The 24,915-nt window shown below is 31.1% G+C and overlaps 10 protein-coding genes across 10 annotated transcripts; 8 read left to right on the forward strand and 2 right to left on the reverse strand.

Annotated features, from left to right (window-relative positions):
* Positions 1-317: 317 nt before the first annotated feature.
* Positions 318-1,862, forward strand: PWA37_003280 (uncharacterized protein; the record flags this gene model as incomplete). Its single annotated transcript, XM_064859811.1, has 1 exon — positions 318-1,862. One exon carries the CDS (start codon positions 318-320, stop codon positions 1,860-1,862), a length of 1,545 nt encoding a protein of 514 aa, XP_064713184.1.
* Positions 1,863-2,572: 710 nt separating this feature from the next.
* CHS1 (chitin synthase I) lies at positions 2,573-6,136 on the forward strand (the record flags this gene model as incomplete). The annotated part of the gene is made up of 1 exon (XM_064859812.1): positions 2,573-6,136. The coding sequence occupies one exon, from the start codon at positions 2,573-2,575 to the stop codon at positions 6,134-6,136; it is 3,564 nt and encodes a 1,187-aa protein (XP_064713185.1).
* Positions 6,137-7,113: 977 nt separating this feature from the next.
* On the forward strand, positions 7,114-8,178 carry DUG3 (glutamine amidotransferase subunit DUG3; the record flags this gene model as incomplete). Its single annotated transcript, XM_064859813.1, has 1 exon — positions 7,114-8,178. One exon carries the CDS (start codon positions 7,114-7,116, stop codon positions 8,176-8,178), a length of 1,065 nt encoding a protein of 354 aa, XP_064713186.1.
* A 1,623-nt stretch (positions 8,179-9,801) lies between these two features.
* PWA37_003283 (uncharacterized protein) lies at positions 9,802-10,404 on the forward strand (the record flags this gene model as incomplete). Its single annotated transcript, XM_064859814.1, has 1 exon — positions 9,802-10,404. One exon carries the CDS (start codon positions 9,802-9,804, stop codon positions 10,402-10,404), a length of 603 nt encoding a protein of 200 aa, XP_064713187.1.
* Positions 10,405-11,652: 1,248 nt separating this feature from the next.
* On the forward strand, positions 11,653-13,281 carry SRP1 (karyopherin alpha; the record flags this gene model as incomplete). The annotated part of the gene is made up of 1 exon (XM_064859815.1): positions 11,653-13,281. The coding sequence occupies one exon, from the start codon at positions 11,653-11,655 to the stop codon at positions 13,279-13,281; it is 1,629 nt and encodes a 542-aa protein (XP_064713188.1).
* Positions 13,282-13,999: 718 nt separating this feature from the next.
* Positions 14,000-15,205, forward strand: KAR1 (Kar1p; the record flags this gene model as incomplete). Its single annotated transcript, XM_064859816.1, has 1 exon — positions 14,000-15,205. One exon carries the CDS (start codon positions 14,000-14,002, stop codon positions 15,203-15,205), a length of 1,206 nt encoding a protein of 401 aa, XP_064713189.1.
* A 352-nt stretch (positions 15,206-15,557) lies between these two features.
* Positions 15,558-16,934, forward strand: SWT21 (Swt21p; the record flags this gene model as incomplete). Its single annotated transcript, XM_064859817.1, has 1 exon — positions 15,558-16,934. The coding sequence occupies one exon, from the start codon at positions 15,558-15,560 to the stop codon at positions 16,932-16,934; it is 1,377 nt and encodes a 458-aa protein (XP_064713190.1).
* A 698-nt stretch (positions 16,935-17,632) lies between these two features.
* Positions 17,633-20,176, forward strand: UBP10 (ubiquitin-specific protease UBP10; the record flags this gene model as incomplete). The annotated part of the gene is made up of 1 exon (XM_064859818.1): positions 17,633-20,176. The coding sequence occupies one exon, from the start codon at positions 17,633-17,635 to the stop codon at positions 20,174-20,176; it is 2,544 nt and encodes an 847-aa protein (XP_064713191.1).
* Positions 20,177-20,468: 292 nt separating this feature from the next.
* Positions 20,469-20,918, reverse strand: MRPL19 (mitochondrial 54S ribosomal protein uL11m MRPL19; the record flags this gene model as incomplete). The annotated part of the gene is made up of 1 exon (XM_064859819.1): positions 20,469-20,918. One exon carries the CDS (start codon positions 20,916-20,918, stop codon positions 20,469-20,471), a length of 450 nt encoding a protein of 149 aa, XP_064713192.1.
* Positions 20,919-21,471: 553 nt separating this feature from the next.
* Positions 21,472-24,249, reverse strand: NPR1 (serine/threonine protein kinase NPR1; the record flags this gene model as incomplete). The annotated part of the gene is made up of 1 exon (XM_064859820.1): positions 21,472-24,249. The coding sequence occupies one exon, from the start codon at positions 24,247-24,249 to the stop codon at positions 21,472-21,474; it is 2,778 nt and encodes a 925-aa protein (XP_064713193.1).
* Positions 24,250-24,915: the final 666 nt, after the last annotated feature.

Consider the following 24,915-nt stretch of genomic DNA (forward strand, 5'->3'; position numbering starts at 1 on the left):
TCGTCTTTTTTTTTTCCCTAAAACAAAATCAAAAAGGGTTCATTGAGGATTATCAATATCGAAAGATTTTAATGTTCTTTTATTTTTCCCCATCTCGTTTGAGATCAAAAAATAATAAATAAAAAAAAAAGTTACAGTAATGGAGTGTCATAGCATATGTATAATATCTCCGCATATGAACTTAACAACTATATTATGAAGATAAAAAAAATGACTTGGTAAGTAAAACAAAAAGTATAGTTATTCAATAAAATTCAGATTTTTTATGTTATAAATATACATATATATATATATATATTTTCTCTTTGCGAATACATATGAAATCATATTCAAAAGTTAGGTTCTCAAAAAGACCTAAATCTAACCAAAAAAGTAAACCAGTTCCGGTAACACAAGATGATTATTATTTAGAGGCCATTGAATTCGAAGAACAGGCAGAAAGATGGCTGTTTTCAGATATAAAAAAAACTTTAAGGTTTTATATGAAAGCTTTCGAAATGTATGAACTTGGTTTAACTGCACCACAATCAACCGATAAGTGTACTTATAATATCTTATATAACGAAACAAGGCTATTATTGCAGTTGTATTCAGACTACATGGCTAACAATGGATACATTAATGTTTTGCAATACATAAATTTGGATGATATTCCTGGTGTAGAAAATATTTTAAAACCAATCAATGAGATTATTGAAAGATTTGAAACGGCCTTGCAAAATTATAGGTCGATGGATACTTGGGATTTACAGTCAAATTTGTTGACTTCTTACCTGTTTTTGATAGAAGATCATGATAAATACGGTTTGAATGGTGGGCAGATTGTGGATTTAACAAATAAATTCTTCACTCTGTCACATGAATTGGTTCTTCATCAGCTTGAAAGCATAGATAATGGAGGAAATATTATGGAGTACGATAAAGTTTTAAATGACGAAGATTTTAATGCTTTTGAATCAATAAATGGTGATATATCAGAAATGGAGTCGAGGGACGGTTTTGGAATCAAAATAAATAAAGATCATTCTTATATAAAAGACTTAGTGGAGGTATCAGATGAGATTACACCAGAATCATTAACCGATGTAATCATTATGTGTCTGAAATTTAATCAAGCTCTGTTAGAAATTATGGTAGAGACTAAACTTGAAACTGGTGATCAATTACTAAACGTTATCCAATTGAATTATCTAGAGGATATAACTAGTAAACAATTATGTAGGGTAAGCGATATTATCGAGTCTCATAAAGCAATTTTGAATTGTAAAATTAGTGATATTAATTTAGCTATGTATGCAGTTAAAGGAATACAAATATTTTATTCAGATCCAGATGTCAAAAATTTAACTACATATTTGGAAGCAAACCCAGACCCCCGTATTGATTTGGTTGATCTTTACTTGGTGAAAATCGATATCTTTGGATTAGCTATTGATTACATCCGCGAAGAGTTTTTTGATATGAAATGGGACTTTTGTACCCAATTAAATCATCTATTAACTAGTACAAGAAATGAATTAAGTTATAAGCGCAAAAACATAATGGCTTCTCACAATCAAATTGAATTTGCTAACTTAAGTAATGTTGTATTTCAATTATGTGATGTTACAATTACTGCAGCTTCTAATGAATTAAGAAGATATGATATCAGGGTCAAGAAAAATGGTTCTACTGCAACTGTGGATAATGTGCAATCAATATTACTAAAAAATGCAAAAACATTATTAACCAATGCACAGATTATCTCAGAGAAATCATGTGGGATGCAAGAGACTATCGTGGATAAATTAAAAAGAAATTACATTTACAATGAAGCTAAAAACAAGCTTGCATTGTTAGTATCAAATGAAGAATTATCTTAATGGATCTCTGTTCATATACGTAAATCATATATATTAAATAAATGTGTACATACGCAGATAAGGTGTCATTTATGACATAATAAATAGGTGTACCTCCACAAATATTAACCCAATGTACTTTATACTATATGCAATAGAAAACGTTATCTTCATTGTTCCCCTGGTTTTTTATTTTTTTCTTTTCTTGCTAACTGTTATCACAGCTAACTAAGCGCCATTCAAAGCCTATTAGACGGCATTTCAAACTTGATCATGGTAAAAGATATGTCCATGTATAAGACATTGGTATTTTTATCAGAATCTTTGAGACTACGCCTCTCCATCTTTGAGAATTCAAAAAGTAAGAATATATATGGAAATTTTTTTTTAATGGCTGGTTTTGTATTGTTTTTCTCTGATCAAATTTCCAGATCAGGTAATTTTTAAGTAAATTTAGTTTACAGACTCTACTTACAGTTAAACTTCCGAACTTTAAGTAACGGCTGGGTTTTATATCAATGATATTTTAGGTGATATCTACAATTTTTTGGTTAATGCTATTTAATACAAATATTTTTCTGTTTTAACCTTTGTACTGAAACTGTAAATATAAACCTTCTTTAGATGCTTGATAAGGTCATAGATTCTTGCCTCGTTTCTCCTCTTTCTTTTGTTTTTTGCTCGAGAGATAAATATTCAAATTTAAAGACAATAAACATTTAGACTCAGTAATGAGTAACAACAGATATATGTCAAATCAATATAATAATGGTCAAAATTATTATTCCAATGAAATCACGGAGAATACTATGTTTCATTACTATCCCTATAATAATGTAAATAATAATAATGATAATGATAATTATTGGTCAAATCAATCTAACGTCAATCAGTTACCAGAAAATGGTTATCAAGATGAAGATACACGTAGTTCAAAACTTACAGACGAAGTGCTTGACCATTATTCCCATGAACCTATGAGCATAAAAAGAAACAAAACAGTTGATTCCAGTATATTGAGGCCGAATAATCTTTTGCAAGGAAATGTTTCTGTAAGAGCTGAACAAGACATACTGTTACAACCTAATGATAATTCTGAATCTGTTGCATATGATAATTTTATTCGTGACAGTTCGCATAATATGACAAGACCTAAGCCTCCATCTCAAACAAAAATTCTAACACCACCTGTTGCATACAACGATGTTTTTGTTCAGAATCACTCTCACAGTCAACAACAGAACAATGCAGACAATATGTTTCAAATACCTCAGATTAATGTGATTCAAACACCTTCCGATTTTACTTATCCAGAGAACAGTCAATTTAACAATTCGAATGTTTATAGTAATTTGTCATATTCACAATCTGGTAATTTCAATATCAATGCAGGTCCTCAACAATACTCTAGCCAACATCCATATTTTAATGAAGAGGACTATTATCATTCTCAAAACTATATCACTAATAATACGGGTAGTAATAATTATATAGATAACAGATTTGATAGCAAAAATAGTTTATCTCAAAATAGTTTTAATGAAGCTCCAAGTGTAATATCGATTGATGAAGATACTAAACCAATTCTACAACAACAGATACAGGAAAATAATAACAATCTATATTATAATAATTATTCTAACGATCTTGAAGATTTAGAAAGTGTGGAAGGTTATGTTGATCAATCTGGTGATGATTATCAAATTAGATCATACTTAGATAATGACGGTGAAATGGTGAATCCCTATACAAACACTGTACCTGTGATTTATGATGAGGATGAAAACTTTGAAGATGTTAATAAATTAAGAGAAGATGATAATATAGGTCATATGGATTTAGGTGATTCTAGTAACTTTGGTTATAATGACACAAATACAATCGACAAATTGGGGATAGTTAAAACTAGATCTATCAATTCTAGTACTAATTCATCATCGAATTCAAAGGGTATTTTACTGACAGATCTCAGTGAAGATAATGTGATATCAGCAGAAGGAAATAACGCTACGGTAAAAAGATCAAATACTGAAATAAGAAAATTTAAACTTTGGAATGGTAATTTTGTTTTTGATTCTCCAATCAGTAGTACTCTTTTGGATAAATACCATGTTGTAGTAGAAAAACCAGAATTATTGTCAAATGAGTTCAAATTTATGAGATATCAGGCAATTACATGTGAACCAAATGAATTACCGCTAAAAAATTTTACTGTTAGACAGTTGCAATACTTGAGGCCGAGACAGACTGAGTTGATGATTGTGATTACAATGTACAACGAAAATCATATTTTACTGGGAAGAACACTTAAAGGTGTCATGGATAACATTAAATATATGGTAAAAAAGACGCATTCTAGTATATGGGGTCCAGATGCTTGGAAGAAGATCGTCGTCTGCATTATATCTGACGGTAGATCTAAGATTAATGAGAGGTCTCTTGCTCTTCTGAGTTCATTGGGTTGTTATCAAGATGGGTTTGCAAAAGATGAAATTAATGACAAAAAAGTTGCCATGCATATGTATGAGCATACAACAATGATGAACATTGGTAATGTTACAGAATATGGTATTGATTTAGTTTGTAATCAAACCACAGTTCCAGTCCAGTTATTATTTGGGTTGAAAGAACAAAATCAAAAGAAGATAAATTCACATCGTTGGGCTTTTGAAGGATTTGCAGAGTTGTTGCAACCAAATGTGGTCGTACTCTTAGATGCTGGTACTATGCCAGGAAAAGACTCAATTTATGAATTATGGAAAGAATTTAAGAATCCAAGCGTAGGAGGTGCATGTGGTGAAATCAAAACTGATCTAGGAAAGAGCTTTGCTAAATTATTAAATCCACTTGTTGCAGCTCAAAATTTTGAATATAAGATGTCTAATATTTTGGATAAAACAACAGAATCAAATTTTGGTTTCATTACTGTCTTGCCTGGAGCATTTTCAGCTTATAGGTTAGCAGCTGTTCGCGGTACTCCATTAGAGAAATATTTTTATGGTGAAGGTCTAGAAGATAAAGGATTCAATTTTTTTTCTTCCAATATGTATCTAGCAGAAGATAGAATACTTTGTTTTGAAATTGTCACTAAGAAGCATAGTAATTGGATTCTACAGTATTCTAGGAGTTCGTATGCATCTACAGATGTCCCTGAAAGAGTTCCAGAATTTATTTTACAAAGAAGAAGGTGGTTAAATGGTTCATTCTTTGCTGCCGTGTATTCATTTTGTCATATTCATAGGATATGGACTAGTGGTCACAATGTAATTAGGAAAATATGGTTTACAATTGAATTTTTATATTTGTTTTTCAATACACTAATATCCTGGTTTTCGTTAAGTTCTTTCTTCCTTGTTTTCAGAATTTTATCATTATCTATTGCTACAACATACCGTACAGTGTTTGGAATACTGTCAGTAATATTTTTGTGGTTATATGGTGTTTCTATTTTTTCCACTTTTGTTTTGTCGTTAGGCAATAAACCAAAGAGTACCGAGAGATATTACGTAATGAATTTTCTTTTCTTTGCGGTGTTAATGGCCTATATGGTGTTTTGTTCTTTGTATATGAGTGTTAAATCTTTTGAAGATATTTTACAAGATACAAAAATTACTTTCATTGGATTAATTACAAAAACAGCTTTTAGAGACTTAGTTATATCCATGGGTTCCACATATGCATTATACTTGGTATCTTCAATAATTTATTTACAACCATGGCACATGTTAACAAGTTTTATCCAATATATTCTTTTGAGTCCAGCTTATATTAATATTTTGAATATATATGCCTTTTGCAATGTCCATGACTTATCTTGGGGTACTAAGGGAGCTGTAGCAAAACCACTAGGTAAAATCAATTCTAAAGAAGACGGGACTTTTAAGATGGAAATATTGGTTTCTCAGGAGGAGATTACAGCAAACTACAACAAGTTTAAGGCCATATTAGATGCTCCTGCTGAAGAAAAGGTTGACGATGGTCTTTCTTATGAAGAGAAAAAAACAGGTTATTACGCTAATGTCAGATCATTGGTTATTATATTTTGGGTTATGACAAACTTTGGTATTGTTGCAGCTGTGTTGGAAACTGGTGGGATTAGTGATTATATGACTTTGAAACGGCAACAACAACAAGCAACAGAGAATGTAACCGCTCATCCAATTATTTCAGAACGTACGTCTATATATTTTAGTGTTATTCTTTGGTTGGTTGCATTCTCAGCATTGGTAAGGTTCATAGGTTGTACCTTCTACATGGTAACAAGACTATTTAAGAGGTTATTTAGAAGACATTAAGCAAATTGTTAAAACAACGAGCTTATCATATTATTCCAAATGATCACAAATTAAGATAAGAATACATAACTAAAATGTTACTACTAGGTTTGTTAATAGCATATAATAATTTGATGGATATTGGTATTATTAATTAGTAAGTGTATATAAAGTTTCTTTGTTTAGCCGTTCATTGGTATAGAAAATCTAATCTTTTTGGCATATAACTTTTAGTGTGGACTCATTTTGTGTTTTTACCACAGTTTAATATTGAACCTTGCACATTACAAAAGAAGGGGGGGTTGATAATTGTGAAATTCTTTCATTTTGTGAAGTGGAGGGATTAATTTTGATAAGTAAATGCGAAAATATCTTTCGCATTTCAATGTTAGTATTTTTCTAACGGAATCTTTAAGTTCCGCATAGAAGTTTATTAAAACTGCGTATACAAAGAGCGGCATGCATGTTTTTCCTCCAGGTCTTTTTTAGTTTCCCTCATTGTTACACGAATGCGGATTAAATCCTGCATTTTGCTGTATGGTATAATTTTTTTTTTTTTTTGGGAAAGTTTAATCGAATCTGTGGGTGATGGAATACAAAACTGTGAATTACAAGGTGTCTGAATATTTTTTTTATTCTACACTCTATTTTTATTTAGAATAGCTAAACCTGCATCTGTTTCTATAAGACTATGTTGGTTTACATACAATAGATAGAAGATATATATTGTTGATTTTACTCTATTGAAAGAGGGGAACATTCTTAAGACTAGAGATATCATATATAACATAATAATTCACATAGAACACAACTACAAGACTATTATTTTTAGTTAGCTATTCAATTTCATATTCTTTGAAACCCTTTGCATTGAACAAATACTAAAAGAACCAAACAAGTTTTTTTTTTGTTTCAAAAAGCTAATTACATTTTACATTATCTGAATTTTTATTAATAAGAAAAAAAGAGCTTAAAGCAACCAGACTGTCGGTCATCCAATGTGTAGATTTTTAATATTTAAAGGAAAAGAGCCCATCAAATTGTCACATCTTTTGACTAGGCCAGCACACTCCATTATAAACCAATCGTTTGATTCTAGACTTCGGTTGGATCGCCGGAGGCCAATGAACGGTGATGGGTTTGGTGTTGCATACTACCCAACTGATCAAGAGTTGTTTCCTGATGGACCATGCTTATTTAAGGCTATTACACCAGCATGGAATAATCAAAATTTGGAAACATTGGCAGAGAAGACTAAGTCATCTTTAGTCTTTGCTCATGTTCGGGCTTCCACATATGGTGTCTTAGCTGAGACTAATTGTCATCCATTTACATATCATAATATTTGCTTCATGCATAATGGTGGAATTGCAAGTTTTGACAAAATCAAGAGGAAATTAATAAACCATATAGATGATACATATTTAAATGTGTTGCAGGGAAGCACAGATTCAGAGTGTGCATTTGCATTATTTTTAGATACTTTGCATAAAATGGGTTATGATCCATCTCTCAAGAGTGGAGATTTTGGGCATGAGGCGTTACGAGAGGCTCTTTTGAAGACAATCAAATATATTAAAGATTGGACTAAAGCAGTAACTACAGAGCCATCTCTATTAAATTTTGCTGTCACAGATGGATCGTCTGTGGTTGTATCGAGGTACATTACATCTAAGACAGATGAAGCGGCTTCTTTGCATTTTTCAAGTGGTTCCAGATTTGTGGAAACTAGTCCGGGTGAATATAGAATGGAAAGACTAGACCGTAAACAAGATGTTGTAATGGTGGCATCCGAACCTTTAACGTTCGAAAGAGGTGACTGGACAGCAGTTCCTACTAATAGTGTTTTAACAATAAAGAAACAAACCATATTATTGCATCCGATTATAGATGAATATTATCAAGAGGACCCATTGTATTTAAGAAATTCTGCGTTGGCAGAGGACAAGGGGTTAATGGGTACTGTGCCTTTGGCTAAATCTGTTGAGAAGAATGTTCCACCTTTGGAAAGAGAAGGTCGTACAAGGCAGTCAATTGCAACAGTAGCAACTCATTGGATATGAGGGGAAAGAATACTAAAAAAGAAGAAAAGATATGTATTAACACGAGAGAAAGCACACACATCTTTTCCTTAACTTGTATTTTTATTTTAATGGCATCTGCATTTTACCCTAAAGAGATTTAAATTGACAGGTATTGTCGATGACTTATCTTTTAATTTGGTACGACCATTGTTTAACTCTACATGTAACAAGTCAACCATCTATCTCATTACTGTTCAATGCTTTTCAATATGGCTTACTGGTGTATTATGCGGCTCTGATGTTAAAAATTTTGAATATATATATATATATATATACATATATATATGTATGTATGTATTTTTGTATTTATGTACCTACATAGAAAAGTAGAGCATGTATCAACCATTCATAAATCTGTGGACGAATTAGATTTTTAAACACTAATTTTAGATCCAAAGTTGAGGTTTAATCGAATTCGCTAATCTTTTGGTTTTTTTTTTTGTATTTTTTAGCCCCTTGGTAAATGTCTATTATCGAATCACTACAAACGATCACGAGTTTGCGTTATTTTCATCCCTACCATCAATAGGTTAAAGTATGGTAACAAAAAGAAAAAAAAAATAAAAAAAGCAAGAAGAGCCAGTTGTCCTCAAGTGGAAAGGATCAATTATGACGATATTTCAGTGTTTTATAGAGTAGTCCCACATAATTAACACAATAGGAGACTCTCATGAGATCAGCCATGACTGTCCTCTTCTGAAAGTAATAGTGAACTATTTTTGATGATATAAGTTTACTTTTCTTAACTTGGCCGTTTAATATGGAGAATTTTTATTTTGATTACAGTCACATTACCCAATATAGAACATGTAATACACCGCGGTTTCCTATTTGGGACATATCCTTTTTGTCTCCTTTGTTTATTTTTATCTTTATGGAAAAATATCAATTGGAAAATACGACTTTGAAATTTCTAAAGAAAACAGAAAAAAGAAAAAAAAAAAAGAAAGTAAACAAAAAAAAAATTTTTCCAGTAAACAAAGACGGGAAGAAGACATTTATCAATTCATTTAAATACAGTTGAATTTAATTCCCTCCTTCAAAAGTGTTTTCTCTGAACAAACTTTTAAAGTTGTGGACGATAGCCTTTCTCTGTTTAGGTTTGTTGCTGTGGGGGAGCCTGTAGATCTCTCTTTTCTTCTGTCTTTCTATACCTCCTCTACTTTTCTTGTTTTTTATGAGCTTTTTCACTTTCTTATTTAATACAAAGCTTTCCTAAAGGTGTCAAGAGCATTTTGAACTACTTTACGTTTTTCCGTCTTCCTAAGTAAGCAACTTTCTCTTTTTATTTATCCTTTTTTTCAAATATAGCTTCGGTGCACTATAACCATTTTTTCAGGACATACTTCAATATTGTCTTTGTTTAGTTCTAATTTAAGAATCTAACAAGTTCAGAAAGAATACTCCATAAACACATTAGCACTAATTAGGCTAGCGAACGTTTTATTTCCCTGTTTTTTTTTCTATATACACACAACTTTTAATTAAGATACTACTTAATCTCTAACTTTTTTGTTTGTGTTTCATTTTAATTTTTTGGCTATATTATTATTGTATCACACGTATACGAAGCGTAATATATAAGGCAACAAAAAGGAAAAAATGAAGTTCTCTACTATTGCTGCTGCTGGTTTAGTTGCCACCTCTGCTATGGTTTCTGCTAAACCACATGAATTTACCACCACTTTGACTTTTACTGGTCCAAGTACTACTATTGTTACCACTTCTACCCACACTACTCACAAGTATGGTAGATTTAACAAGACTTCTAAGTCTCACAAGCCAAAGGAAACCGGTACTCACAGATATGGTAGATTTAACAAGACCTCCAAATCTCATAAGCCAAAGGAGACTGGTACTCACAGATATGGTAGATTTAACAAGACCTCCAAATCTCATAAGCCAAAGGAAACCGGTACTCACAGATACGGTAGATTTAACAAGACCTCCAAGTCTCACAAGCCAAAGGAAACCGGTACTCACAGATATGGTAGATTTAACAAGACCTCCAAATCTCATAAGCCAAAGGAGACTGGTACTCACAGATATGGTAGATTTAACAAGACCAAGCACCATTCTAAGACACCAAATGTCAAATTGGTTCAACCAAATGCTGGTTCTCCAATGACTCACGGTGACTCCGTGAAATTATTAGGTCTAACTGCTGGTAGTGCCATGGTTGCTGGTGCTTTCCTTTTGTTATGAACGTGAAGTTCTTCGTATACTTTTTTTTTTGCTTTAAAAGTAAAGATAAGATGAACCTTATATGGGGGAGTTAACTCTTTAACTTATGCTATTCTAATACATCCCTAATATTTCCTTTCCTTTATTTTTTTTAATTGCTACTTTAATAATAAGTTGGTTTTGGTTATTACTGAGATGATAAAAATACGAAATCTTTTTTTTTTCGTATGATTTTTATTTGTATATTGTTAAATTTACTATTATAAAGTGTGTGTTCTTATGAATATTTTTTACAGTACATTTGGTATTATAATCTTGATTCCCTTTTTAGTGTTGAACTTAGAATGGTTCTAGTAATGTGTTTATGTGTGTTTATTCAAAATTGAAATGTTGTGTTGTCAACAAAGTATTGTGAATTTAGATATATCTATGTGTGGTGTTATTTTTGGTTTTTTTTTCTTTTGTGTGTATGAAGGAAGGCCAGGGATTTAATATCTTATAGATATCTATTTTGCAAGACTCTTAATGCTGTGTAATACAGGCTGGTAATGTGTCGGGTCATAATATGAATTGTGTGTGTGTTGATATATGACTTTGTATTAGATTTTACTAGCCAATATACACAGTATTTGTGAGGTATTATAAACTTTATACGTAATTGTATATAGTCTTTCTTTTTTTCTAATTTAATATATAAAGTATTAATGTGTGTTAGTTTTAATTTTTTTATAATATTATACATTTGTAACAGGTCTATATGAGTTTCTTAATTAAATCAGTAAGCGGGAAAATGTGTTTATAGTTAACGTTGTAACGTTATCCAACTTTTTTAGTGTAATAAAATGCATTCCAGTGGCTCTTAGTATTAATTTTATCGTAGGCAGTGATCTTTAGGAAAAGAAACATTTTATTTTTGAAATTTTTTAAAGGAGTAAAAAGAAACGAAAAGAAAGGAAAAAAAATTACTGAAAATTTCATAAAAAATTAATGGAAAAAAAAAAATAAAATAAAACAGAGTGATGAAGATGGAAGTTGAAGAAAGTGATAAGAAATTAGTATTCTGTAAAACTAACAGTTGGAGTAGGAGATATTGTATATCACGATAATATTGGCAATTAACTTCGTTTCATAGAAACTTTTTATTTCTTTTTTTTTCATATTTGTACAATCCTATTAACTAAAACGCTACCAATAGTTCTTGTCGAGTTATAGGCATCACACATCTTCCACGCATACATAATTTTCCTATTCATTTTATTTAGATAGACAATGAACGGTGACGGAGAATCTAGCACAAATAAGTTCGTTCCAGAATATAGACGTACTAACTTCAAAAATAAAGGTAGATTTACTGCTGATGAGTTACGTCGTAGAAGAGATACACAACAAGTCGAATTAAGAAAGGCTAAAAGAGATGAAGCTTTAGCCAAGAGAAGAAACTTCAATACTGCTGCTAGTGGTATAGATTCTGAAGATGAAGACGAATCTGCCCAAAGTGCTGATCAGCAATTTTATAATGAATTACAAAAGGATTTACCCACTATGATTCAACAAATTCATTCCTCAGATTTTCAAGAACAGTTGGCAGCCACTGTAAGGTTCAGACAAATTTTATCTAGAGAACACCGTCCTCCAATTGATGTTGTTATTCAATCTGGTGTAGTTCCAACTTTAGTCAGCTTCATGAACGAAAATCAGCCTGAAATGTTACAGCTAGAAGCTGCTTGGGCCTTGACTAATATTGCATCGGGTACTTCTGATCAAACTAGGGTTGTAGTAGAAGCCGGTGCTGTTCCACTATTCATTCAATTATTATATAATCAATCTGTTGAGGTTCAAGAACAAGCTATTTGGGCTTTGGGTAATGTTGCTGGTGACTCTACTGATTATAGAGATTATGTTTTACAGTGTGGTGCTATGGAACCAATCCTAGGCTTATTTGCATCTCCAAAGGTTACTTTAATTAGAACTGCTACATGGACTCTATCTAATCTATGTAGAGGTAAGAAACCACAACCAGACTGGTCTATTGTTTCTACTGCGTTACCAACTTTAGCTAAATTAATTTATTCTTTAGATAATGAAACCTTAGTAGATGCATGTTGGGCTATCTCCTACTTGTCGGACGGTCCAGCTGATGCAATTCAAGCTGTTATTGATGTTAGAATTCCAAAGAGATTGGTAGAATTATTAGATCATTCATCCACATTGGTTCAGACCCCAGCATTGAGAGCTGTAGGGAATATTGTTACTGGGAATGATTTACAAACCCAAGTCGTTATCAACTGCGGTGTGCTTCCTGCCTTAAGAAATTTATTAAGTTCTCCAAAGGAATCTATTCAGAAGGAGGCTTGTTGGACTGTGTCCAATATTACTGCTGGTAACACTGAACAAATTCAGGCTGTGATTGATGCAAATATTGTGCCATCTTTAGTTAAGTTGTTGAAGATGGCAGACTATAAGACTAAGAAGGAGGCATGCTGGGCTATCTCAAATGCCTCTTCTGGTGGGTTACAAAAACCAGACATTATCAGATATTTAGTTTCTCAAGATTGTATAAAACCATTATGTGATCTATTAGAGATTGCCGATAATAAGATTATAGAAGTTACTTTGGATGCTTTAGAAAATATCTTAAAAGTTGGTGAAAGTGATAAAGAAGCCCGTGGTTTAAGTGTCAATGAAAATGCAGATATTATTGAAAGAGCAGGTGGTATGGAAAAGATTTTCAATTGTCAACAAAATCAAAACGATAAGATTTATGAAAAAGCTTACAACATTATTGAAACATATTTTGGTGAGGAAGATGATGCTATTGATGAAAGTATGGCACCTGAAACCTCTGGAGCCACATTTGGTTTTGGTTCCAATGCTAATCAACAATTCAATTTCAATTAAAGTTGTTTCATTAATAAGTTAAGTTAGTTAGGTTTTATCTAATTATAATATTCTCTGATTATTTAATATAATAGGATTCATAAGAAAGGCTATTCTAATCGATGAATTTTCAACATTTCTTTTGTTTCTCACTCAAGAGTAAAGGAACTATCACAATATTGAATAGTTTATAAATGTACAATGTCATTATTGTATGTAGATTGTGCAAACAGCTAATATGCATACAAATATAAATATATCTATATGTATATATACTAAATAGAATTAAGTAACGAAATAAAAAATGTACCATAATGAGTATTTAACGTTATAGAATCATGCGTATAGTAAAAGTTTTAATATGGAGCTTTGCTAATACTTAATTTTTATCTTTCTTATAGAGCAGTTAGAATAAATGTGATAGTCAGATTTTACTATTGAAAAATCGAACTGGTTTGAACTTATCAACACTTTTTTTTGAAACACGAAAAATGAAATAAGTTTATAATAGTTAAAAATTGTAACTTTTAGATCTGGCAGGTAGTTAGAGACGAAGAACAAGCAAGCAATAAACAAGTATTATCAATTGAATAATTATTTTTTAGATTGTCAGGCTTATTCCAATTTCATGAAATTTATGAAATATTTGTAAGTGTAGGATTTTGTCCCCTTTGTAACAGAGTTTGTTTCTAAATTTCTACTTTTTTTTTGGTTTTGATTGTGATTTGTTTTCATTTTGATGGAATCATCCTTGAAGTTCAGAAATAATTCCTATCAGAGCAATAATTCGTCTTCTCAGACAAGTTCTAAAATATCTAATTTGATAAGCAATGTTAATACAGATCCCACAATTACATCAAATAGTTCCACTACAGTGGTCATGGAGAAGGATTTAAATAAAAACACAAGTAAGGATAAAAGTAGTGGTGAATTTGATAATGATATAACAATTAAACCAAGGTATTTAAATTTTGGAGATACTATTCAACACAATCCTCTATTAGAAGTTCAGAAACAAAGAGAGATAGATTCAGATAACGATATTTCGCCAGTATTTGAATCACCAGATACTTTGAAAAGAAATCTTTTAAATCATGATAGCGTACCAGGTTATATTGGCGGAAATAAAAATATAAATAGTACAAAAATCTATAATGATATTAATGCCTCAACAAAATTCAAACAAAAACGGAGCATTAGTGAATTGAGAAAACAGCTAGGAACACCTGTACCTCTTCCTTATTTAAATAAAGATGGAAGTAAGGCTATTACTAAGGCATCAAACACTATACTGAATACACGTCCATCCGTTAAATATGTAGCTCCAATTAGAAAGCAAGCCATTTTATCTGAAAAGTCTCATCATGGCTTAGATAGAAAATCGTCTCCTAAGCTTTTGACTCTAGATAGATTAGAAGAAAAACAGCATATTGTAACAAATAGGTGGAGAGATCTTTTAATAAGGGATAAAGCTAAAGTAGAAGATAGATTAAAACAACTGAAGCTTAGGGAACGAGAGAATATAAATAAAAATGACTCCATCCAATCTCCTAAAAAAATACAACATTCTATTTTTGTCAATAAGGATGATATGCCATCAAGATTGAATGAGCCTTCTAATGATATCTCAACAATTGAAACAAAGGTGACAAGGGAAGATCAAAAAGACCGTCACGGAGAAGTGGGTCACTTAGTAAATGGGTCAGATATTAATGAAATATCAATATTAAAATTACAAGAAGAAATACAAAAAAATGCTAATAAACTAGACTTAATAATTTTAATGTTAAAAGGGTACGAAGAAAAGGATGTTACATCAATGAATCAACCATTACCTAAATGGAATAAATTTATTACATTTAGATTCTCAAAATGTAATCTTTTGTGGACAATTTGTATTATTATTTTACTTCTATGTCAAATATATGTGCTGAAGTATTTGTAATTATGGATAATTTTATGTATATATATTGAATATTATTGAATATATATACATGTATGTATGTATGTGTGTATGTATGTAAATAGATAGAGACATACTTTTTATTATGTAATATGTATGGTCTATGTACGTGTGTGTGCTGTAAGAATAAGTTTGACTTAATAGATAGATGAACTTGTACTTTTTATTTTTTTTTTGGGTTTGAAAAGTAACATTTATTTGTTAGGTATCCTGATAAGACGATTACAGTTTCAGAACATTGCCTAATATTATACTGGAAGTTCCGTGAACTAGCCATTTAAGAAACTTAAGGGTGTAAAAATAAAAATTAGTGTTAGTTACTTGATCTCAATGTATGAATGTTTACAATTTTAATTTTAAGGTTGTCCACTCTACCAAGTCAACATTGTATGGATATAATGTTTCTGAGGTTTGGAGAAGGGAAGAAGTGCAAAGAGTAAATTTACAGACTATTTATCCAGATTATAAATGGCCAAAGTTAGCTCAATCACTGTACAGAGATCATGAAGATTTAATAAATAAGCCCGTGGCAATCCAAGATATGAAATGGTCTCATGATGGAACTTCAATCATCACAATAAGCAATGATACTGGGATAAGACAATATTTGATACCAGAAGAAAACACAGATGATTCAATAGGAAATGAGAACAGATCAGATCTTAGTTTGTTGACTCCATTTACAAGAGGATTCAAAAATAAATCTATTGTTTGTAGTGAGATACATCCATTAAATTCTATGTATGATAAGGATTACAATTTTGTTTTATTAAGTTCAAGAGATATGCCAATTCAAATGTATGATTTGAATATACAGGATGAGGAAGAAGAGTATGAAAATATAAGTTTGTTATCTAAGAGACATTCAAATGTCAGATATAGCTATAATATAGTGAATCCAATGAATGAAAAATTTGAGTCCCCATTTTCTATTAAGATATATCCACATCAATACGACAGATTTTATACAGGTGGGCTTAATAATATAATCAAAATATATGATTTTAATAGAAGTTTGCCGATCTGCGAGTATTCAGTAAGTAGAAGAAATAGTAATAGATCGATAATATCATGTTTTGAAGAGAGGTCGAATAACTATATGATAGATAATAAAGTTGTATTATGGGCAAGTTATAAGAATGAATTTGGCCGATTAGATACCAGATGTGCAAAAGGATATTCGAAAAATATATATGAAGCTAAGTACCGGCTACCACAAAACTTAGGAAATGGAATATATCAAATGATTCGTAGTGATAATGGTCATTATTTGTATATTTTTTTGAGGAAAAGTGATAAAATTCAAATATTTGATATGAGAAATATGGAAAGTAAGTCTATTAATGAATTGAAATTACCCTTTAAAATTGGATATCAGAAGATACTAGCTTCGATGGTGGAAGGCCAAGGGTTGATGTTAGGCTCTAGTCAAAATATATTATTAGTATGGGATAAAGCATTGGTTGAGTCGGGTGGTATAACCAATAGGGAACAAGTGAAAGACAACTATGGTTTTCATGCAATATCAATTGACAATCTACACAGTTCGACAAATGGAGCCAGAATAAATATTATAACACAGAACCCAAACTGGATCAATTCAGATAATGGTTGTATTGCCATTTCGAGTAGTTTTGATAGAAATTGCACCATTGATGCAACAGCCACTACGAAACTACAATCTTCATTATACGTCCTGGGACTAAATTAAGAAGCTCAATCACGCTCCATTGCAGTTGTAATAGCAGTGCTGGGGGTATATTATTGTTTATTATATTTACATGTTGCACAAGCTTCTCCATATTCGCCTTGCGGATTCAGTAAACAAGGAAAATTGAACCCCCGCGGAAAATGCAAATCAACAAGGAATTTTCGAATTTTTTATTTTATTTTATTTTCTTTTTCCAAACGCATAAAAAAGAAAAGAGAAGAAACTTTCTGCAGGAATTTTCCTAAAATGGAAAAATAATAACAAACACAAAAATGATGACAAGAAAATTCGAAGGCACAAAGAAAAAAGAAAAGAAAAGAAAAGAAACCACAAAATTTTCTAAATAAGAAAAGTTAAAAAAAAAAATTTTTTTCTTAAGAAAAAGGAAAAAAAGAAAAAAAAAATTGAAGAGATGATCGAACGAAAAACCCAGTAAAATAGAGTTGAAGAACTACGAATGTGACACGGAATTCAGAGATATAGCCAATTAATAGTACATCGTAAGTAGTTTCATTGAGTAAGAGTTTGTGCTTAGTATATATAGTTTTTCAATATATAATTTATAATACAGTAAATAAATAAGAATTAAGTAAAGCTACCAAAAGTATCAATCATATCATTCGAATAGGAAAGCAAAAAAAAATATAAAGATCTTTTTTTTCTTTTTTTCTTTTTTCTTTTCTATTCACTTTTCTAGAATGACAACTAATGATAATATTAAGCCGTTAGTCGATAGGATATTGATGAACCCGTTACAATTTATTCAAGTAGCAAATGATACTGATACAAATAAAGGAAGTGGTGTAAGTTCTGAAACTATTAAGAATACTTCATATATAGTAATCGGTAAAGGGAAGTCTAACGGGATCGAAAATAATAACGTGGATCAAAAAGCCGATAATATTAAGGTCCATTCAGAAAATAATGTTGTCAAAGAATCTGAAAAGATTGTAAAACCTAAATCTATGGCAGAGGCATTAGCTATGTATAATAAATCAGATAAAAAGACTAATAAGAAAAGAGCAGGAAAGAAATTGTCTTTGACTCAAGATGATTATGACAATAATTTAGATGATAACAATGATAACGCGGGGAATAATGTCCAGAATTGTGAACCTGATTCTAATAACTTCAGTGAAGTTGTCATTAAAAAAGACGCAAATCAGTTAAATATGGAAAAGAATAATGAGGATAAAGAAATAGAAGAAAGCGATGAGGATGATATGGATTATCAAGATGAGGAAACAGATTCCGATGATTTTTCAGATTCGGATTCTATGTCATCAAATGATTCAATCGATAAGCCTATGTCCCACACACAACACAATAATATGATGGAAGAAGATGTTGGGGAAGATGTAGGAGAAGCACTTGAAATAATTAGAAAGGAAACCACAGTGGGGAAAGGTGTAAATAGTAATATTAGTGAAGATGATGAAGACAGTAATGGAAATGATAGTGATGATAGCAATAATGAAGAAGTAGAAGAGGAGAAACAGGAGGACAAGAACGAGAAAATAAATAGAAATGATAAAGTATTGGAGTCTGAAAGAATTGGTTTTTTGGAAGAATCCATTGTCTATGAAATTGAAAAAGAAAAGAGAAAAGAGAATAACCCATGTGACGCTGCTATACAGAAATATAATGAAAATATTACTTTCGAGAATATGAAACAGGATGATGAAGATTTAAAACATAAATTGCCATTTAATAAAAGAGAGGAGGTGGCTAAATCAAATGCTGAATTGGAAGGTTTTTACCAATTTAATGAGAATATTGCTGATGAAGGTTCTATATTGCCATCTAAAATAATCAAAAATTGGGGTGCTGAAATGTCTGCCTTAAAACCCCGCGGATTACTGAATCATGGAGTAACATGTTATACAAATGCTGCAGTTCAGGCTATGTTACATATCCCTTCTGTTCAGCATTATTTATGGGATGTATTACGTGGGAAGTATGTCGACATCATTAAACCCACTTCAGTTACAATGACCTTGGCTGAGACAAGTAAAAAAATGTGGTTTCCTAATGACAAATTGAAGAAAAAATTGTCTTCATACATTAATCCAAATAAATTGATTAATAGATTAGAGGATATCAATTGTATGATGAGTGAATGGCAACAAGAAGATTCTCATGAATATTTCATGTCTCTGATGTCAAGATTACAGGAAGATTCGGTTCCTAAGGGCCATAAAATGACAGAATCTGTTGTTTATGATATTTTTGGAGGTTTGCTAAAGCAATTAGTTACATGTAAGTCTTGTGGTGGTATATCTAAGACTGAACAGCCATTTTATGATCTTTCATTACATTTGAAGGGGAAAAAGAGTGGTATAAATGAAAATACATCATCAAACACTTCTATAAATGATGATTCCATAGTTTCTCTAGTAGATAGTAAGACGAATTTAGTAAATGATAAATCTAATGATATAAAAGATGAAAATGTTTCTGGTTCAATTTCAGGTAATGATAAGGACATAGACATTAGAAAACATACAGATAATACTAATCAATCGCAACCAAGCATAAGTAGAAAGTTTTCTATTGAAAAATCAATTAGAGATTTTTTTAGTCCAGAGTTGATCAAAGTCGATAATGAACAAAAGGGATATGTTTGTGAAAAGTGTCATAGAACTACAAATGCTGTTAAACGTAACTCTATTCTTCGGGCACCAGAAACTTTATTAGTGCATTTGAAAAAGTTCAGATTTAATGGTACATCATCATCTAAGATGAAACAGGCAGTTTCGTATCCAATGTTTTTAGATTTAACAGAATATTGTGACAAAGAATCTATTCCTGCTGGTAAAAAGCAATTGCCTCTCAAATATCAATTAATAAGTGTCGTAGTACATGAAGGTCGTTCCTTGTCGTCTGGTCATTATATTACTCACTGTAAGCAACCAGATGGTTCATGGGCCACATATGACGATGAATACATTAACAAAATCACTGAAAGAGATGTTTTGAGAGAGCCAAATGCATACTACTTGATTTATACCAGATTAACGCCCAAGAGTATAAAATTAAAAGATACCTTACCAAAAGAGAAAATTGCTGGTTTACCGTACATTAAAAGTAAAAATAATAAGAATGGCAATACTGATAAATTCAGAGGTCAAAATAATAACAAAAATTCTACTAATATGAATTCAAACATATTGTCCTTAGCTAATAATAACAAAGGCCGTAAGAAGTGGAAGAAAAATAAAAAACGTAAGTTAAACAAATAAGCATACTTATTTTGTTTATTGTTTCTTTTAAATAAATAATATAGATATAAGCATCACATACGCATTTAGATATATATATATATATATAATAGAAATATCATACATTAAATATATAGTTAAGAGAATAGACAAATCACAAAGTAACAAAAAAGGATCTTGAATTCGTGGATAACTTAAATCTTACATAGCTGGATTATTTACAGATTTGAATATTTATATTTGATCAGAGTGAATAAGTATAATTTCTAAATACCATTTTAAGAGAAGCTACAAATAGTATCTTTTTTCCTTTTTATGGTACTACTTTAATTCCCATGCTCTTGGCCACACCAATAATTGATTTAACAATACCTTCCATCCTAAGAAGAGCATGTCTCTCATCAGTTTTTTTAATTAACGCAATTTCATAAACATGCTTTAATGATAATTCACCTATTGTACCCTCCTTTTTGTTTATATTCGGTTGATTGGCACCTTTTTCTTTGCCTAATGCTCTTAATAGAAGAAACCCAGTTGGCGGTGATTTTAATTCAAAAGTGTATGTTCTATCTGGCTTTACTGTAATTAATACAGGTATTGGGATACCTGGTTTATACATGGCTGTTTTGGCGTTGAATTCTTTACAAAAATCAATGGCTTTGATACCTTTGGAACCTAATGCAGGGCCCACAGGAGGAGTTGGGGCGGCCTGCCCTGCAGCAACAATTAATTTGATAAGAGAATTTTTGGCCTGTTGTGACATTATGAGTTCTAATGCAGTATTACTAGTTAGTGGAATGTCACCTGAGCTTGTTATTTGACTGCTATAATGCAAAACCTCAAAAAAAAATACTCATCTTTTCTTTTGAAAACTAAATAGTTATCATGTCATTTGAATTTTTTCTTTTTTAGATTTTTCAAAATCTTCTTTTTCCTTATTTAAGTTGGTATAGAAAAATTATGTATGTATATATATGTATAAATAAAGGATGAAAAAAATGTTGCAGGGACGATAGAAATATTTCAATGTATTAATGGAGAATTTTTATGGAAGAGATGGGAATGTAGGAACCTTTACTTATAATGTTACAGTCTATTCTCTATCGTCCTAGCAGCAGCAATAAAGGCAATAGTAACAATGCATAAGAACAGGAGTAAATAAGTAGGGAAAGAATGTGTGATACGACAAAAAGTGTCTGAAAGTAAAACAAAATCTATTGTTGAAGTTATGATGAGAGTATTTACTTATTTAATATCAGGTATGTTCACTATCGTAGCTCTATATTTAATTAAGAAAATAAGTAGTCAGTAAACAATTATTCTTCTGAATCTGCTTGCTCATTGTGTCTTTGTTTCTCTTTCTTTTTCTTTTCTAAGCCAGCTATATGGGCTTCACTTTGATCTACCTGCGTATGTGTATGATCTTCAGCAGAGACAACTTTGAAATCAAACCTGTCTTCTACAACATGACACATTTCAATACTCTTAATCCATGGATCATCCATGATTTCTTCTATGTTACTTCTACAAGCTGGCGCCAAATCTACCATCCTACCAATAATATGTTGAGCTTCTTCAGGTAAGGAATGAAGCAACCTTTGTGGACCAATATTAGGATTGCTTGGGTCTGCTGCATTATGTGCAGAATGTGTTTGTGCACCATTGTTACCAGTAGTACTGTAGCCCTCATAACTTGAATGATCTAAAGTGTCATACGATGGAGGTTCCGGAGTTCTTATCATTAAAGCACTCAATGAATCACAATTTCTGCCGGAACAGAATAATTTAAATGAATTGTCTCTTAATTTAGGAATTTTCCATGGGAATTTCTTTAGAATCATACAACAAAATATAATTGCTGCGGACCATATGTCAACAGGACGTGGATCATATTTAGCAAAGACACAGACCTCTGGTGCTAAATATGGGTCACTCCCTACAATCCCACTTGCTTCTACTAGGGTTTTAGAGAAAGGATATGAAAATACTACAGCAGCACCAAAATCAATTAGTTTAATAATACCTTTACTGTTAATAACGCAATTATCCAATTTCAAATCACGGTGTGCTAAACCAATACTATGTAAGTACTGTACTCCAGTTAAGATTTGCTTAAAACAACAGCAAATTTCTTCATATGACATTTTATTACTCATGACAATCGCAAATAAATCATATTCACAATATTCCATGACTTGTAAAATTCGATTGTTTTCATAAACAATTTCAATGGTTTCAATGATATTTGGATGATGTAAAGTGGTACCAATACAATACTCAGATGTTATTTTTTTAACGTAATCACGTTTAGATTCATTCTCTAATTTATTTCTAAATTCTTTCACTGCAAAGATTCTATTATCTGATACTCTTTTTACAAGTTTTACAGAACCGCCTGCACCTGCACCTAAATCTTCCCCAGTACTAATATACCTTTTAGAGAATGGTAAACTTGTATCATGTGTGGTAGAATAAATAGTATCATTAGAATAACTGGAGCCAAATGATCCAGGTGTAAAATTTATTGAAGAGGTATTATTATTACTATTATGTATAATACCAGTATTCACATTCATATGATTATTTGTGGGATTTAGATGAGAGGTTGATGTTGGAGGACTATTCATTGAAGTAGAGTTATTTTTTTTAAAAAAGCCGCGAAAGTTTGCCATTGAGGAAGAACGATGTGATTTAACCGTACTTTGATTTGGAATGTTGGTATTATAAGTATTATTATGATTATTTAGAATATTTTCATGAATAGAATTTGGAGACCCATATAAATTTTCTGTATATGATGAATTTGCCGGTTGTCTTGATGTCGAATAAATATTACTATGTTTAGCACGGGATGGTTTAGGTATAGCTGTTGCATTGGTTGTAGCTGTAGTGGCAACATTGTTTGGATTTGTCGTAGCTATGTTTGTAGTAGCGTTTTTAGTGGATACATTTATAGATGCAGTAGAGGTAGATGATGAAGATGATGAATAGTTTGACGCTGATGTTTGTAAAACATGTGTTTGAGATAGATGACTAGTTGAATGAGTAGTATGGTTATGGTTATGATTGTTTTTAGAAGAGAAAAATAAATTACCTAAGGATGAAGAAAAGGAACTTGAACGGGAAACAGTACCAGGATTATTATGATGATGATTGTTATTATAACTACTATCATAGCTTTGAGTGTTAGTATTGTTATTATTATCCATTACTGCTCTTTGAAATTTTTGTTTTGATATAATAAATCTTGGTTCAACAGTATCTACTTTTGGTGAAGTTATAATATTTGAATCAATGGCAGAAACATTATTGGGCAAATTGGCAGCAAATGATTCTAAAAAAGACGAAGTATATGAAGATGCATTACTATTTGTGCCATTAGAATGTGTGTCTTTATTAGAATTAGGTACAGAATATGGAATACTTGAAGATAGTGAAGGGATGGGTCTTGACTGGTTCAAGTTACTACATGAATTTTTAAAACTGTTTCTTCTAAGAGAAGAACTTGTGTTATAAGAATTATCAATGAAGGAACCAAATCTATCTTTTAAGGAGCTATTAGTACCAACAAAGGATGCAGTATGGGCAAAATTTGCAGTTAAAAAACTTTGAGAAATCTGAGGATCATTTCTGGAATGTTTTAAAATACTCGGATGGTGGTGTAAATTATTTATTAGATGACTATTAGGTTTAACCTCATGGTCCATTGTAGGTTCATTGGAAAAAGAGGGCTTACCTAGCGTCTTTGTGGTAATAACAGTTGAATCCATATCTCTATTAAACTCGCCAATACTCAATCTTTGTAAGTCACTGTTGATGTCATTGTGTGAGTCTTTACTCTTGTCTTCCTGTTCATTTTCTAAGACTAATTGGCTCACCATAGTAACACTAGTTGTAGGAACATTTGTTTTTCTGATACCATGTGAAATATCTAAAGTTCTTGAAGTAGTATGTAAGATTGGGTCATCCTTAGATACATATTTATAACCAGTTTTTAAATTATTGTTGCTGTTATTATCATTATTATTATCCGTGGAGACTATATTTGATGGCTCACCTTGTTTCTCCTTGAGTAATCTAGTTAAAGAAGACATAGCTGTCTGAATGGATAGCTAAATGATATGGAGGAGTTAAGTTTTGAAAGATAAATATGTATATTCAAAATTAACAATTGTAAAGACTTTGTTTTAAATGAGAGCAGAAAATAATTTTATAGATTCTTTTTTCCTGTCCTTGTTTCTCTTTTTTATCAAAGTAATGTTAGCTCAAGTGATTATTAGTCAACACTTTTTTTGGCATTTAATTTTCTTCCCTTATCGGATTGAGCAAAAAATTCAAAAGGGAAAAAAAAAAGAACAAGTGAATAATAAACAGAGTAAGGGAATGATAAAATGAATTGAGACGAAATGTGAAACAATTAGGAATATATTGCAGAGATTATTCACAATCAAAAGATAGTTTGTCAAGTGAAGATAATACTATATATGTAGGTATGATTGTATGTATTATCAACAATGACAATTGGCATGTTTAAATTAATATTTGTAGATAAGATAATAATAAAATAAGAGAATATTAGATAAAAATAATGACTATGAGAATAATATGGGTAACACGCAATTCGAGGTCCTAACATTTATATATTCAAGTTGGTGTGTTAGACAAAATATAAGTGTAACTGTACCATACACAAGTCCTAGCATATACATATGTCGAAATATATATATAGATATAGATATAGATGTACATATATACATATA

The sequence above is a fragment of the Arxiozyma heterogenica genome (assembly GCF_036370985.1).
Source record: "Arxiozyma heterogenica strain weizmannii chromosome Unknown scaffold_27, whole genome shotgun sequence".
NCBI lineage: Eukaryota > Fungi > Ascomycota > Saccharomycetes > Saccharomycetales > Saccharomycetaceae > Arxiozyma > Arxiozyma heterogenica.